The 13,754-nt window shown below is 37.5% G+C and overlaps 1 protein-coding gene across 3 annotated transcripts in view; it reads left to right on the top strand.

Annotated features, from left to right (window-relative positions):
• The window catches only part of PTPRB (protein tyrosine phosphatase receptor type B), a 139,129-nt gene that overhangs the window by 1,220 nt on the left and 124,155 nt on the right, over positions 1-13,754 (top strand). For all 3 annotated transcript variants that reach the window (XM_049883886.1, XM_049883885.1, XM_049883888.1), the window contains exon 2: positions 180-575. In XM_049883886.1, coding sequence (XP_049739843.1) covers positions 180-575 — 396 coding nt within the window. The remainder of the gene's footprint in view (positions 1-179; positions 576-13,754) is intronic.

Genomic DNA, 13,754 nt, shown 5'->3' with positions numbered 1-13,754 from the left:
ATTATCAGCCTTGGGGTTTTAAATCATACATGTTGAATCTGGGAATATACGCTTGAAATGATAGCAAAGGATAAGTAAACCAAATATTTTTATTTAGTTGATTTCTGGGTGGGTTTTTTTGTTTTCTAATGAGCCTTATAATTTGCTATGCAGTACTTTATAAGCTTTTCATCTTCCAGATGGGTTTCAGATTGTCCACGTCCAGAAACAACAGTGCCTTTTCCAAAATAGGGTAGTGGTCATGGGCTCGTGCAATAAGACCAGCCAAAACCAGCAGTGGATGTGGACTGAGAATGAAAAGCTCCTTCACATTAAATCTACCCTGTGCCTGGGCATCTCCAGTTCCTCTCGTGGCCCTTCCCGTGCAGCCATCTTCACCCAGTGCTCCCAGGCACCCCGATGGACCTGTTACGAGGAGGGAGGGTTCCTTGAGGTGGAGAATGCCTCTCTCTTTCTCAAGAAACAAGGCTTCAGGGCAATGGTCAAGAAAGGCAGGAAATACCTCCATAGCTGGATGAAAATAGATGTCAACGAGAAGGGAAACCTGGTCAATGAAAGCCTCTGCTTAAAAAAAGGTGAGCTATTCCTTCTAGGATCAATTTTGAAAGTTCTGCTAAATGTCTTGTTTTTTGTATTTTTTTTTTTTTTTTAATTCAGGAGAAGTCTATATGCCTCAATACATTTCCTATAGAAGATTCATAAGCTAAGGGAGATGAATGGCATGGTGCCCAATGACTTGGAAAACTTCAGTACCCTTATTTAAATAAGCCCAGATTTTCTTTTTCTGTCTGTCTCTATTCTTTCCCTTTGTTTTTTGTTTCTTTTATTAATTCAACAAATGTTTATCGAGCTTCTACTTTGCGTCAGACACTATGCTAGGCACTTTGGCTTACGCGCTATTAGATAAAGAAATCTGGGCATATACATAGCGTACATGTGTAATGACTAAAGTCCATCAGCTGGCTTGTGTATGTCAGTGATCAGGAAATTATTAGATTTTGTTGACATAGACAGTTCTAGTCTAGATCTGATTATGAGGAACTATTAGAACATCAAAATGGCATTTTTATAAGACTGAGTAGATGAATTGTGTGTTTGCAAATCTCTTGTTCTGATATTTAGGGGTAGATATCTTTTGGTGGCAACATATTTTTGAAGTGGTAAGAACCAGCGTGCAGGCACAAAGCATTCTAGTTTGTTGTCCATTGGTGTATATAACCTAGATGATGGACATGTATAAAAACTTATACCCCTGTGAAAAAATTCATGGCGCAGCACATCCTGAGATAGGGATTTCTGTCTGTAGAGTATACATGAAGCTGGATCTTCTCTTTCACTTAATCATTTTATTGCTCATTTGTTCCTTTATTTGAGGTTTGCACTGGTGGCACAGTGGTTAAGCATTTGGCTGCTAACCAAAACATCGGTAGTTTGAATCCACCGTGGGCTCCTTGGAAACCCTGTGGGGCCGTTCTACTCTGTCGCATAGGGTCACTGTGAGTTGGAATCAACTCAACAGCAGCAAGTTTGTTTTTTAGGAAATCATGAAAGATAAAACTTACAGAATCACAATATATTAGGCTCCAATAGATATTACAAATTATTGGAGAAATTATCTAGACATAAAAACTCTCATTAAGTAGACTGAAGTTTATCAAGTGAATTGTCCCAGGTAATTATGGTAGAGGCATGATTAGAACCTAAGTTTCTTAACTCCCTGCCAAGTGCACCTTCCATTATACCAGTGGTCCCCAAATCCGTGACCACAGATCTTTGCCCTCCTGGCTGCATAAGAGTCACGTCAGTAGAAGAAGGAGAGCTTATTAAAAATACAAATTCCTGGGATTCTTTCACACCTTTTCTTCCTCCACTATCACCTCTAAGAGTTTTAGGAAATCTGGATTGGACATAATATTTAATTTTTTTTTTAAACTCCATGAGTAATTTTGATCCATAACCCAATTTGGGGATCAGCATCCACTGTACCCTTAGATTTCTTTCTCAGGTATTGATTTTTGAGGCTCGTACGAGCCTTTTGCACTGTGCTGATTTTGGAACAATTTCTGTCACTTATTCATTTCATAAACTAAACCAGCATTTAACGCAGTAGGCTCTTCTACAATAGAAGTTAAGAATTACAGTCACATATCACTTCTGACTATGATAAGATAAAAATATGAGTCAACTAGGAAATTCAAATTTATCAGAGAATGTACACATATAGCATCAATTTGTGCAATTCCTTTCCTGTGGCTCATCCAACTAGACCCATCCGAAACAACATTCAAACATTGTAAATATTCCAGTTGTAGGTTATACACAAGAGATGAAATCCCTCCCAAATTCCTATCACTTTATTTAAGAGAAGAATCTTTAATTGGAACTGTGAAAAAGTAGACATGGATTTAGTGGAGTGTTAGTCAAGATGGAAGATAATTTATGGAAAACTTTCACCTTTGACCCTCAGATAAATATATCCTATGAGGACTTGACTTTCAAAGTAAAGTGCATAGAATAGACCATTTGCAATTAAACTCTGACGAAGCCATATCCAAAGCATAGTCAGTAATGTGTGTTGGGAAAAAATGGACTTCTAGAAAAGGCAAAAAATTAAAATTTGAACAATTGTGAAGCAATCTTATGTTTGAATACACATAGGCACAGCACATATTTTACTTTAGCACAATTATAATTTAATACGCAAATTTTTTCTGTTCCATCTTAAACTTATAAAATCAGCTGCCACTGAGTCGATTTTAACTCACAGTGACCCTGTGTGTGCTAGAGTAGAACTTTGTTCCACAGGGTTTTCAATGGCTGATTTTTCAGAAGTAGATTGCCAGGCCTTCGTTCTGAGATGACTGTGGATGGACTTGCATTGCCAACCTTTCGGTTAGCAGTCCAGTGCATCAATAGTTTGTACCACAGATTGATTAAAAATATAGGACATTAGTGGAGCCATAGCTCACTAGTTTGTGAGCAAAGGCAATTGTGAAAAATTAACCAAATTGCATTCATATATGTTCACAATAAGAGATGCCAAATACCCATATTTAAAGCATTAATAACTAAGTCCTATAATCTATAGCAGAAACCCTGGTGGCGTAGTGGTTAAGTGCTATGGCTGCTAACCAAAGGATCGGCAGTTCGAATCCACCAGGGGCTCCTTGGAAACTCTACGGGGCAGTTCTACTCTGTCCTATAGAGTCACTATGAGTTGGAATCAACTCGATGGCACTGGGTTTGTCTTTTGGTATAATCTATAGCAGCATAAATATGTGTGTTGTTCATCCACAGAATGTGAATTTTTTTTTTTTTATTAAATTCTTCAGGAATAGAAAGCCTATCTGTCTGGACCATATGTTTCACATTTGATTCATAGAGAAGCATTTGTGATTTCATTTAAGCATTCGAGTAATATTTATCTAACACCTACTGTGTTCCAGACCTCGTGTTAGTTAATATCCCTAGTCCAGTGAGTCTCAACCCAAGTTGCACATCAGAATCACCTGGGAAGCTTTAAAAAAAAAAAAAAACTGGGTTTTTTGGGGTTGCTCAGGCTTCATCCTCAAGGTCGATTAAATCAAGCTTTGTATTTTTTTAAATGTGTTCCAGGTGATTCTACTGTGCACCCAGGGTTGAGAAAGAATCAATAATTATGTCTTATTCCTTAGGGTTATGAGGGAGCAGGTAAGTAAATAGATAATTGCAATAGAGTATAAATAGAAAAAAGTACCTCTTTCTCCAATGTACATCCTTACCAGTATGTCACATTAAGCAACCCTGCTTTTAAAATATTTTTTTAAAGGATAATTTTAAATTTGATTTTTTTTTTTTAAGTAAATCTTTCCTTGTTCAATCATTAACTGATTCATTTGGGTTTGTCATAATGTAGCTGTAGTCCCTGGGTGGCGTAATGGTTAATGTACTCAGCTGTTAACCAAAAGGTTAGAAATCGGTGTTCACCAGGAGTTGCCTGGGAAGAAAGCCTTGGCTATCCACTTCCAAAAAGCAGCCATTGAAAACCCAGTGAAGTACAGTTCTACTCTGACAAACATGTGGTCGCCATGAGCCGTAATCGACTGGAAGGCCACCAGTTTTTTTAAGTGGTTTTTACTCTCGCTAGGTTACCTTTTTTTTCTTCTTCCTCTCCTTTATTTGGAGTCCCTCTGTAAAAGGATGAATTGAGTAGACTTCCAAAGGAAGTCCAGATTAATTCGAAAGTTTATGTGAAGCTTTTTGGGAGGAGGACCTGTGCTACAGTCAGGTTCCTTTGAATAATCACTGCTTCTTGCTGTTGTTGTTGTTAGGTGCCATGGGGTTGTTTCTGACTCAGTGCAACCCTATGTACAACAGAATGGAACACCGTCTGGTCCTGTGCCATCCTCACAATTTTTGCTATGCTCGAGCCCATTGTTGCAGCCACTGTGTCAATCCATCTCATTGAGGGTCTTCCTCTTTTTCACTGACCCTCCACTTTACCAAGCATGATATCCTTCTCCAGGCACTGGTCCCTCCCGACAACATGTTGTAAAAACAGTGTGGGGCACTGTCCTCCTCTAATTTCACTAGGGGGAAGGAGAATCAAGATCAACAGCCCAAGGCTGATACCTATGAGGAGGGTGTCAGACATGCCTTCTCTCCCTGCCATCTGACACCAACCATCTCTTTCATGGCACTCTTCTCTGCTCGGTTTGATAATTCATTGCAATGGCCACACAGAACTCATAGATTATACTCACGATTATGGGGTTTATTCAAGAAGTAACAGATTACAGTTCAGGCTGAGGAACACTCAAGGATATAGTTCTTCCATCAGGACAGCCTCTTCCTAGCTGTGCTTGCAGGCATGCCTCTCCCTGGCCCTCAGTCTCTGCCCAAAGGCACTCAGGTTTCTCTCTCCATGGGCTGGGAGGCCCACCCTTCCATCTCCTGTTGCCGGGCCTCTGCTGGCGGACTCTGCTTCCTTGGTAGTGGTGGACTCTTTCACTTCTGGGGCGGCTCACCTCAAGCCCAGTGGGATGGCAAAACTGACCAATACCTTTGGTGGGCCACAGTTACCCTATCACACAGTCTCACCCAATAACCTGGGTGAGAGTTACAAAACTGTGGGGAGAAAGGCCACACAAAAGCAATCCATTATACTGCACATGTCCAAAGTACGTGAGACAGAGTCTTGCCATCCTTGCTTCTTAAGGAACATTCTGGCTGCAGTGATATTCATCAGGACAAGAATTAAGATTGTCCTTTTTTTTTTTAATCTTCAAACGTAATTTATATTTCTCTAAAACCACCATATAATGGTAACAATAGAATAAAATGTTTTTCTGCAATAAAACAAAATACTATAAATACACATTTCATAGGTAATATTTTTAAGACACATTTCCATATAAAAGTTTCTGCTTTTGATTTTTGTTTTCAAAAACAAGGAATTGTTTGTTAAAATTACTTGTTCAAAATCCACTATCAATCATTTGCAGATTTAGCAGCAAGATTCTGGTAATTGAGAAAGTTAATAGCACTTGGAACAGGAACAGCTGACGGTTCATTCACAAGACCTAATTAAAAGGAACCTAATTAAATTGAATAAGTGGATTTATTTGGAACCAAGGACATCTGTTCATAGCAGATGACAAAAATTAGATAAAAGATAAGATTGAGATTTTTACCATTTCCTCTTTTTACCATTTTAGGTTTACTCTAAAAGAGTACACTGTATGCCTTCATTTTGGACAAAGGAAGAGTGTATCTGCCAGACAGACACTTCTTCTTAAATATCAACATTTTTCAGCCAAATAAAAAATTAGAACCTTATAGCTATCTGAGTCATAATAGTTATAATGAAAACATTGTCTCCAAAATGCAAAAATATATGGCTAAAAACTGGAAAATGTCATTTTCCTTATCTGATATTCTATCATCAGATGCCAAATATCCACGTATTTAGAAACACTTATATTTTTGGAAGGTGTCAATAAAGCAAACGGGTGACTTTCCAAATCTTCATGTATATATTTTGATGTTATATTGGATAGCTACATCCTCAAAGCCACTGTAGTAAGGGTATAATTTTTAGAAATCCCTGGTATATAAATCCTTTATTTCATTCCATAAATTCATGTGACATAGTCATCAATAATGCAGTAAGAATAAGGAAAAACCTGAGTGTTGACTGATTCAATAGGATCACATTTTTATATAGTAATCACACACCTGACTTTTTAAAAAAGGAGTATTGTTACTTTAGGAGTAAAAGTTCATTCCGAAGTCCAAATTTCTGATGTCCAAACTATTGCAACAAAACACTTATAAGTGGAGGGCTTCCTGCATGGCTTAAACATTGTTTAAGGGGAGAACTGTATTGGCCTATGTTTTGATACATTCCAGGAGAGTTCACTTAAAATTTAGTTGGAATAATTTCCTTATGACCAAGTCTTTTGTGTAATACAGGAGATACTCACAGGGGGAAAAAAGTTAGCAAAACCAAATTGCTACACTGTAAGCCTATAGAAGGAACCCTGATGGCACAGTTGTTAAGAGCTCGGCTGGTAACCAAAAGGTTGGCGGTTCAAACTCACCAGCTGTTCCACAGGAGGAAGATGTGGCAGTCTGGTTCCATAAAGGCTACAGCCTTGGAAACCCTCTGGGGCACTTCTACCCTGCCCTATAGGGTCAATGTGAGTCAGAATCAACTCAAAGGCAATGGGTTTGGTTTGGAAGCCTATAGAAAACATGTATCATACCTTAAAAATCTTTATATTTTCCTTAAGCTAATCTTGGTACCCATGCTCAATGAATACTGATTAAACTAATAAATGTTTCAACTTCTGGAAAGTGTTGAATATCAGATTTGTAGGGAGCAATAAGGAAAACCTAAGGACTACATTGAGAAAAGCCACTATTGGAATCATGGCTATTGCTTTTCTTTTCTATCCAATCCAAGCACCATTTTAAACTGACCAAGCCATCAAATCAATCCAGCAGGGAATAGTCTGGGCCCCCAAGCAGAAAACAAAGTGAGCCAATTACTGAGGTTTTATGGATCTATATGATAGGGGAAATAACACGTTCCTCAACCACTACCTCTATGGGAAACAGAGAAATTTACTCAAAAGGAATTACTTACTTGCCAGTAGATCTAACAATCCTAGAGAGGGGAAAATTAAAACTTAGTAAACTTGAAACTGACTTCAATAATATCAGAGCAAATCCAAGTACAGATAGGGCCTATCCACTCAAATCTAGGACTTCCTGGTGAAGGGTGCAAAATTCCACTCATCTTTTGAATGTCTTCCTCAAGAGAGTATCAAGTCTCTCTATTTTTATAAAAATATGCATAATTGTTTAAAATTGTTACTTTTACTCAAATAATTCATATTGCACAGACAGTAACATTGTATATAAAATATCAGCCGAAGGACCAACATTTACCCAGCAACTACTACAGATTTTTTCATTCAAATCTCATTTCTGTGAGAACAGGCAAATATTCAAATGTCTCTAATATGGCTAAAGTAATGAAATGTCTAAGAGAGATTTTGCTGATAAAGTAAACCATATTGTTGTCAGTTTTGTTATAATTGCTAGTTTAAGTAATTGTTTAATTATAATAATGTGGGTGAGGGAATAAAATACGTAAGCATTATAAAAAGGTAAGCAATCATGTATACTCTTGGGAGAAAGAGCTTTTATTAGTGGCTGTTTGACTTACTCCATACATCTGTTAGTTTCTCTTACTGTGGGGCCCTGCATGTTGCTGTGATGTTGGAAACTATGCCACTGGTATTCAAATACCAGTAGGGACATCCACGGTGGACAGGTTTCAGCTGAGCTTCCAGGCTAAGGAAGACTAGGAAGAAGGACCTGGTATCTACTTCCGAAAAAATATTAGCCAGTGAAAACATTATGAATAGCAGTGGAACATTGTCAGACATAGGACCAGAAAATGAGCCCCTCAGGTTGGAAGTCACTCAAAAGACGACTGGAGAAAAGCTACCTCTCAAAGTAGAGTTGACCTTAATGACCTGGATGGAGTCAAGCTTTTGGGAAGTTCCTTTGCTGATGTGGCATGACTCAAAATGAGAAGAAACAGCTGCAAACATCCATTAATAATTGGAATGTGGAATATGTGAATTATGAATCTAGGAAAATTGGAAATCTTCAAAAATGAAATGAAACACATAAACATTGATATCCTAGGCATTAGTGAGCTGAAATGGACTGGTATTGGCCATTTTGAATCAGACAATCGTATGGCCTACTATGCCAAGACAAATTGAAGAGGAATGGTGTTGCATTCATTGTCAAAAAGAACATCTCGAGATTTATCTTGAAGTACAATGCTGTCAGTGATAGGATAATTTTCATACGCCTACAAGGAAGACCAGTTAATACAACTATTGTTCAGATTTACTAACCAGTAAGGCCGAAGATGAGAAATTGAAGACTTTTACCAACTTCTGCAGTCTGAAATTGATAGAACACGCAATCAGGATGCATTGATAATGACCGGTGATTGAAATTCAAATGTTTTAAACAAAAAAGAAGAATGAGTAGTTGGAAAATATAGCCTCGGTGATAGAAATGATGCTAGAGATTGCATGATATAATTTTGCAAGACCAATGACTTCCTCACTGCAAATACCTTTTTTCAACAACATAAACAGTAACTATACACTTGGACCTTGCCAGATATAATACACAGGAATCAAATCAACAATATCTGTGGAAAGGGACGATGGAGAAGCTCAATATCATCAGCCAGAACAAGGTCAGAGATCAGCTGAGGAACAAGCCATAAATTGTTCATATGCAAGTTCAAGTTGAAGCTGAAGAAAATAGAATTAAGTCCACAAGAGCCAAAGTATGACCTTGAGTATATTCCACCTGAATTTAGAGACCGCTTCAAGAATAGATTCAGTGAGATGCGTTGAACACTAATGACCCAAGACCAGATGAGTTGTGGAATGACATCAAGGACATCATAGATGAAGAAAGCAAGAGGTCATTAAAATTCAGAAAAGACCAAAATGGATGTCAGAAGATACTCCTGAAACTTGCTCTTCAACGTCAAGTAGCTACGGAAAATGGAAGGAACAATGAAGTGAAAGAGTTGAACAGAAGATTTCAGAGGGCAGCTGGAGAAGATAAAGTAGTATGATGGCATGTGCAAAGACCTGGAGTTAGAAAACCAAAAGGAAAGAACACGCTTGGCATTTCTCAAGCTGAAAGAACTGAAGAAAAAATTCAAGCCTCAAGTTGCAATGTGGAAAGGTTCTACAGGGAAAATATTAAATGACACAGGAAGCATCAGAAGAAGATGGAAGGAATACACAGAGTCATTATACCAAAAGAGAACTGGTCGATGTTCAACCATTTCAGGAGGTAGCATATGGTCAGGAACTGATGGTACTGACAGAATAAGTCCAAGCTACACTGAAGGCACTGGCAAAAAAGACTCCAGGAATTGATGGAATACCAATTATCGTGGACTGAATTGTGTTCCCCCAAAGTATGTGTCAACTTGGTTAAGCCATGATTCCCAGTATTGTGTGGTTGTCTTCCATTTTGTGATTGCAATTTTATGTTAAAGAGGATTAGGGTGGGATTGTAACACCCTTACTAAGGTCACATCCCTGGTCTAATGTAAAGGGAGTTTCCCTGGAGTATGGCCTGCACCACCTTTTATCTTACAACAGATAAAAGGAAAGGGAAGCAGGCAGAGAGTGGGGACCTCATACCACCAAGAAAGCAGTGCCAAGGGCAAAGTGCGTCCTTTGGACCTGGGGTTCCTGCGTGGAGAAGCTCCAAGTCCAGGGAAAGATTGATGACAAGGACCTTCCTCCAGAGCTGACAGAGAAAGCCTTCCCCTGAAGCTGACACCCTGAATTTGGACTTCTAGCCTACTAGACTGTGGGAAAATAAATTTCTCTTTGTTAAAGCCATCCACTTGTGGTATTTCTGGTATGGCAGCACTAAATGACTAAGACACCAATTAAGATGTTTCAACGAATGGATGCAGTGCTGGTAGTGCTCACTCCTCTATGCCAAGAAATTTGGAACACAGCTACCTGGCCAACTGACTGGAAGAGATCTTTATTTATGCCTATTCCAAAGAAAGGTGATCCCACTGAATGTGGAAATTATCAAACAATATCATTAATATCACACACAAGTAAAATTGTGCTCAAGATCATTCAAAAGCAGTTGCAACAGTACATCAACAGGGAACTTCCATAAATTCAAGCCGGATTCAGAATCGGACATGGAACCAGGGGTATCATTGCTGATGTCAATAGATCCTGGCTGAAGGCAAAGAATACCAGAAAGATGTTTACCTGTGTTTTATTGACTATACAAAGGCATTTGACTGCATGGATCCTGACAAATTATGGATAACATTGCAAGATTGGGAATTTCAGAACACTTAATTGTGCTCATGAGGAACCTGTACATAGATCAACCATGATACTGAATGGTTCAAAGTCAGGAAAGTTGTGTGTCAGAGTTGTACCCTCTCACCACACTTAATCAATCTGTATGCTGAGCAGATAATCAGAGAAATTGGACTATATGAAGAAGAATGGGGCATCAGGATTGGAGGAAGGCTCATTAACAACCTGTGTCATGCAGATGACACAACCTTGCTTACTCAAAGTGAAGATTACTTGAACCACTTACTGACAAAGATCAAAGACTACAGCTGTCTCGGTATGGATTACACTTCAACATAAGGAAAACAAAACTCCTCTCAACTGGCCCAATAAGCAACGTCATGATAAACAGAGAAAAGCTTGAAGTTGTCAAGGATTTCATTTTACCTGGATCCACAATCAACACCCGTGGAAGCAGCAGTCAAGAAATCAAAAGATGCATTGCATTGGGCAAATCTGCTGCAACAGACCTATTTCAAGTGTTAAAAAGCAAAGATGTCACCTTAAAAACTAAGGTGATCCTGACACAAGCAATGGTTTTTTCAATTGCCTCATATGCATGCAAAAGCTGGACAATGAATAAGGAAGACCAAAGAAGAATTGATGTCTTTGAATTATGGTGTTGGTGAAAAATATTGAATGGACTGCCAAAAGAACAAACAAATCTGTCTTGGAAGAAATACAGCAAGAATGCTCCTTAGAATCAAGTATGGCGATACTACATCTCACATACTTTTGGACATGTTGTCAGGAGGGATCAGTTCGTGGAGAAGGACATCATGCTTGATAAAGTAGAGGGTCAGCAGAAAAGAAGAAGACCCTCAATGAGATGGATTGACACAGTGGCTGCAACAGTGGGCTCAAGAATAACAATGATTGTGAGGATGGTGCAAAAGCAGACAGTATTTGACTCTGTTGTACAAAGGGTCACTAGGAGTCAGAACCGCCTTGACGACACCTAATGACAACAACAACAATTTGCTAAGTCATTGGCAGGAGTGTGTAGTAAATACAGGGACATTGTGGGAAAACAAAAGCATAAAATGTATTTTGTATATATTGACCCTACTTTCACCAAATTGGCTGTTACAGATATTTTAGAAATTTGTTATTTCTTTGCATCATTATAGCAAGATGGACCTCATAATTGACCGTTTATTTATATGATAATTTAAAATAATATGATTATTGATATGATTTAATTTATATCATCATTGAAAATAGCTGTCAGAGGGTCCAAAGCTTCCAACCATTTTCAACCTGTACCATTAACAGTGAACTTACCAGGACACGCACAGGGCCACCTACTACTTTCTTTGGCCCTGGGAAGGTTTGCCTTTGGGGCCTCTTTCTTTCGTTTAAAAACAAAACAAAAAAAAAATTAATAATTTAATAGATTTTCATGGACCCTAAATTTTTTTTTTTTTTTTAATGATGAGGGCAAAAATTTAAAACATTTTCTTCAACCCTAAAATTCTTTTTTTTTTTTTTTCTTTTCATTTTCATGGGCACTGGGCCTAGTGGGTATGTAAGCCCTAAGCATTCCAGGTTATTCATCCACCTTTCGCCTCCCCTTTTCTTCACCCTGTTCAAGTAGCTGCTGGTTCAGTATCTCCCTCTCACAGTAGTCATGACTTACAAACCATCTTTCCTCCTCCACTCAGATGTTTACCTCCTACCCTACCATCTCACCATCCCATCTCTTCCCCTCAGTCACTTTATACGTGTGTGTGTGTGGGTGGGTGTGTGTAAATATAGATGTAGTTGTAGAGCTAGAGAAACACACACTTATATATCATAGCAATATGGATTTGAAATCTATATATCCAAAAGAAAATATGAGGCATTAGGATAAACCAAGTGCATCTTCATGATGCAACCCATGCCATAACCCAGTAGGTGAGTAATAATGGGCTATTGGTGAGTATTTCTTTGATATAGCCTCCCTTTTCTTTTTTTTTCTTAATCTAAAATTTTTTCTATGTTGTGTCTCGGTGTTTTACTATGCTATGTCTTGGTGTCAATTTCCATTTATTAATTTTATTTCCAATCTTGGCTCTTTTTTAAGTTCTACAAAATGTTATTTTGTTTACCTCTGATTATGACTTCTGAATTGTTTGTTGTATCTCTCATGCTTTGCATGTCCACCATCTTTCTCATCTCTTTTCACTTCCTTGTTCACTTCCTCAAATTTCAGATACATATTTTTAAAACTTACTCTTTATTTCACTGATTATGTTTTCTAAAATATTATTCTTTTTACCACTTCTCATAAGTATTTAGACAATTATAATGTTCATCCTTTTCACTTAACCTTTATTCTAACTCAGTCTTATTTAACGTAGTCATGATGGGTAAATAGCTCATTCCTTCACTCCTGTATCTATGGGGAACAGAGAAATTTACTCAAAGGGAACTACTGACTTGCAAGTAGATCTAATAATCCTAGATAGGGGGAAATTAGAACATAGTAAACTGGAAACTGGCTCCAACAATATCAAAGCAAATTCATCTGATAGTACATATGTATATACATATACCACTCTTTTACTAAAGTATAGTCTGTATCATTTCCTATCTCTTTTTGTGGTGATTTTTCCGAGTTTTTAAAGGGATATTATATTTGGCATCTTCCTACAGAATAAAAAGAACCAGTATAGTTCAAATTAATCCAATTAAAATTTTCTATCTCCAAAAAGTTTTATTCAAATTACTCTGATTTCAACATGCTTGAAAGTTATTTGTAACATTTAAAGGAAGGGAGCTACCAAATTGTGTATTTTCTTTAATTTTCATTATACAAAAATCAGATTTATATTATCCATTATTTCTGAACCAATCACAGGTTAATGGATAAACTACAGTACACATTGTTCTTAAAAAATGCATTCAAAAGATGGTCTTCATATGACAGAGTCATTGCAAATTATCTTATGGTTGATATCACCCTATAAAAAGAGCTATTTGCAACTTAAATGCTAAAATTTGTAGGTCAGACCCAGTATGCTCCTCCTCACCTTGAACTGTGTTCTGAGAGGAATTGTGTTATAATGGGGGAACAATATAGCAGCAATGATACAATAAAGCTTGCTAAAAATAGCTTTGATATATTGTTCCATTGTTTAAGAACTTTTCCTTACATTTGTCAAAATACAGTTTGTTCTTTCATGAATTGTGAAATATGTAATATTTTAAAGAACACCAGGAGAATTCATAGACCCTAATACATCCAGAGATCTACTATTTTTAGTATAATTTTATACTACCTATTTCAACAAAGAGTTCAGGAGATGGAAAAATAATCTTATTTTGGTAGTC

The sequence above is a fragment of the Elephas maximus genome, chromosome 4, assembly GCF_024166365.1.
Source record: "Elephas maximus indicus isolate mEleMax1 chromosome 4, mEleMax1 primary haplotype, whole genome shotgun sequence".
Lineage (NCBI taxonomy): Eukaryota > Metazoa > Chordata > Mammalia > Proboscidea > Elephantidae > Elephas > Elephas maximus.
This window is presented reverse-complemented; position numbering and strand designations above follow the sequence as displayed.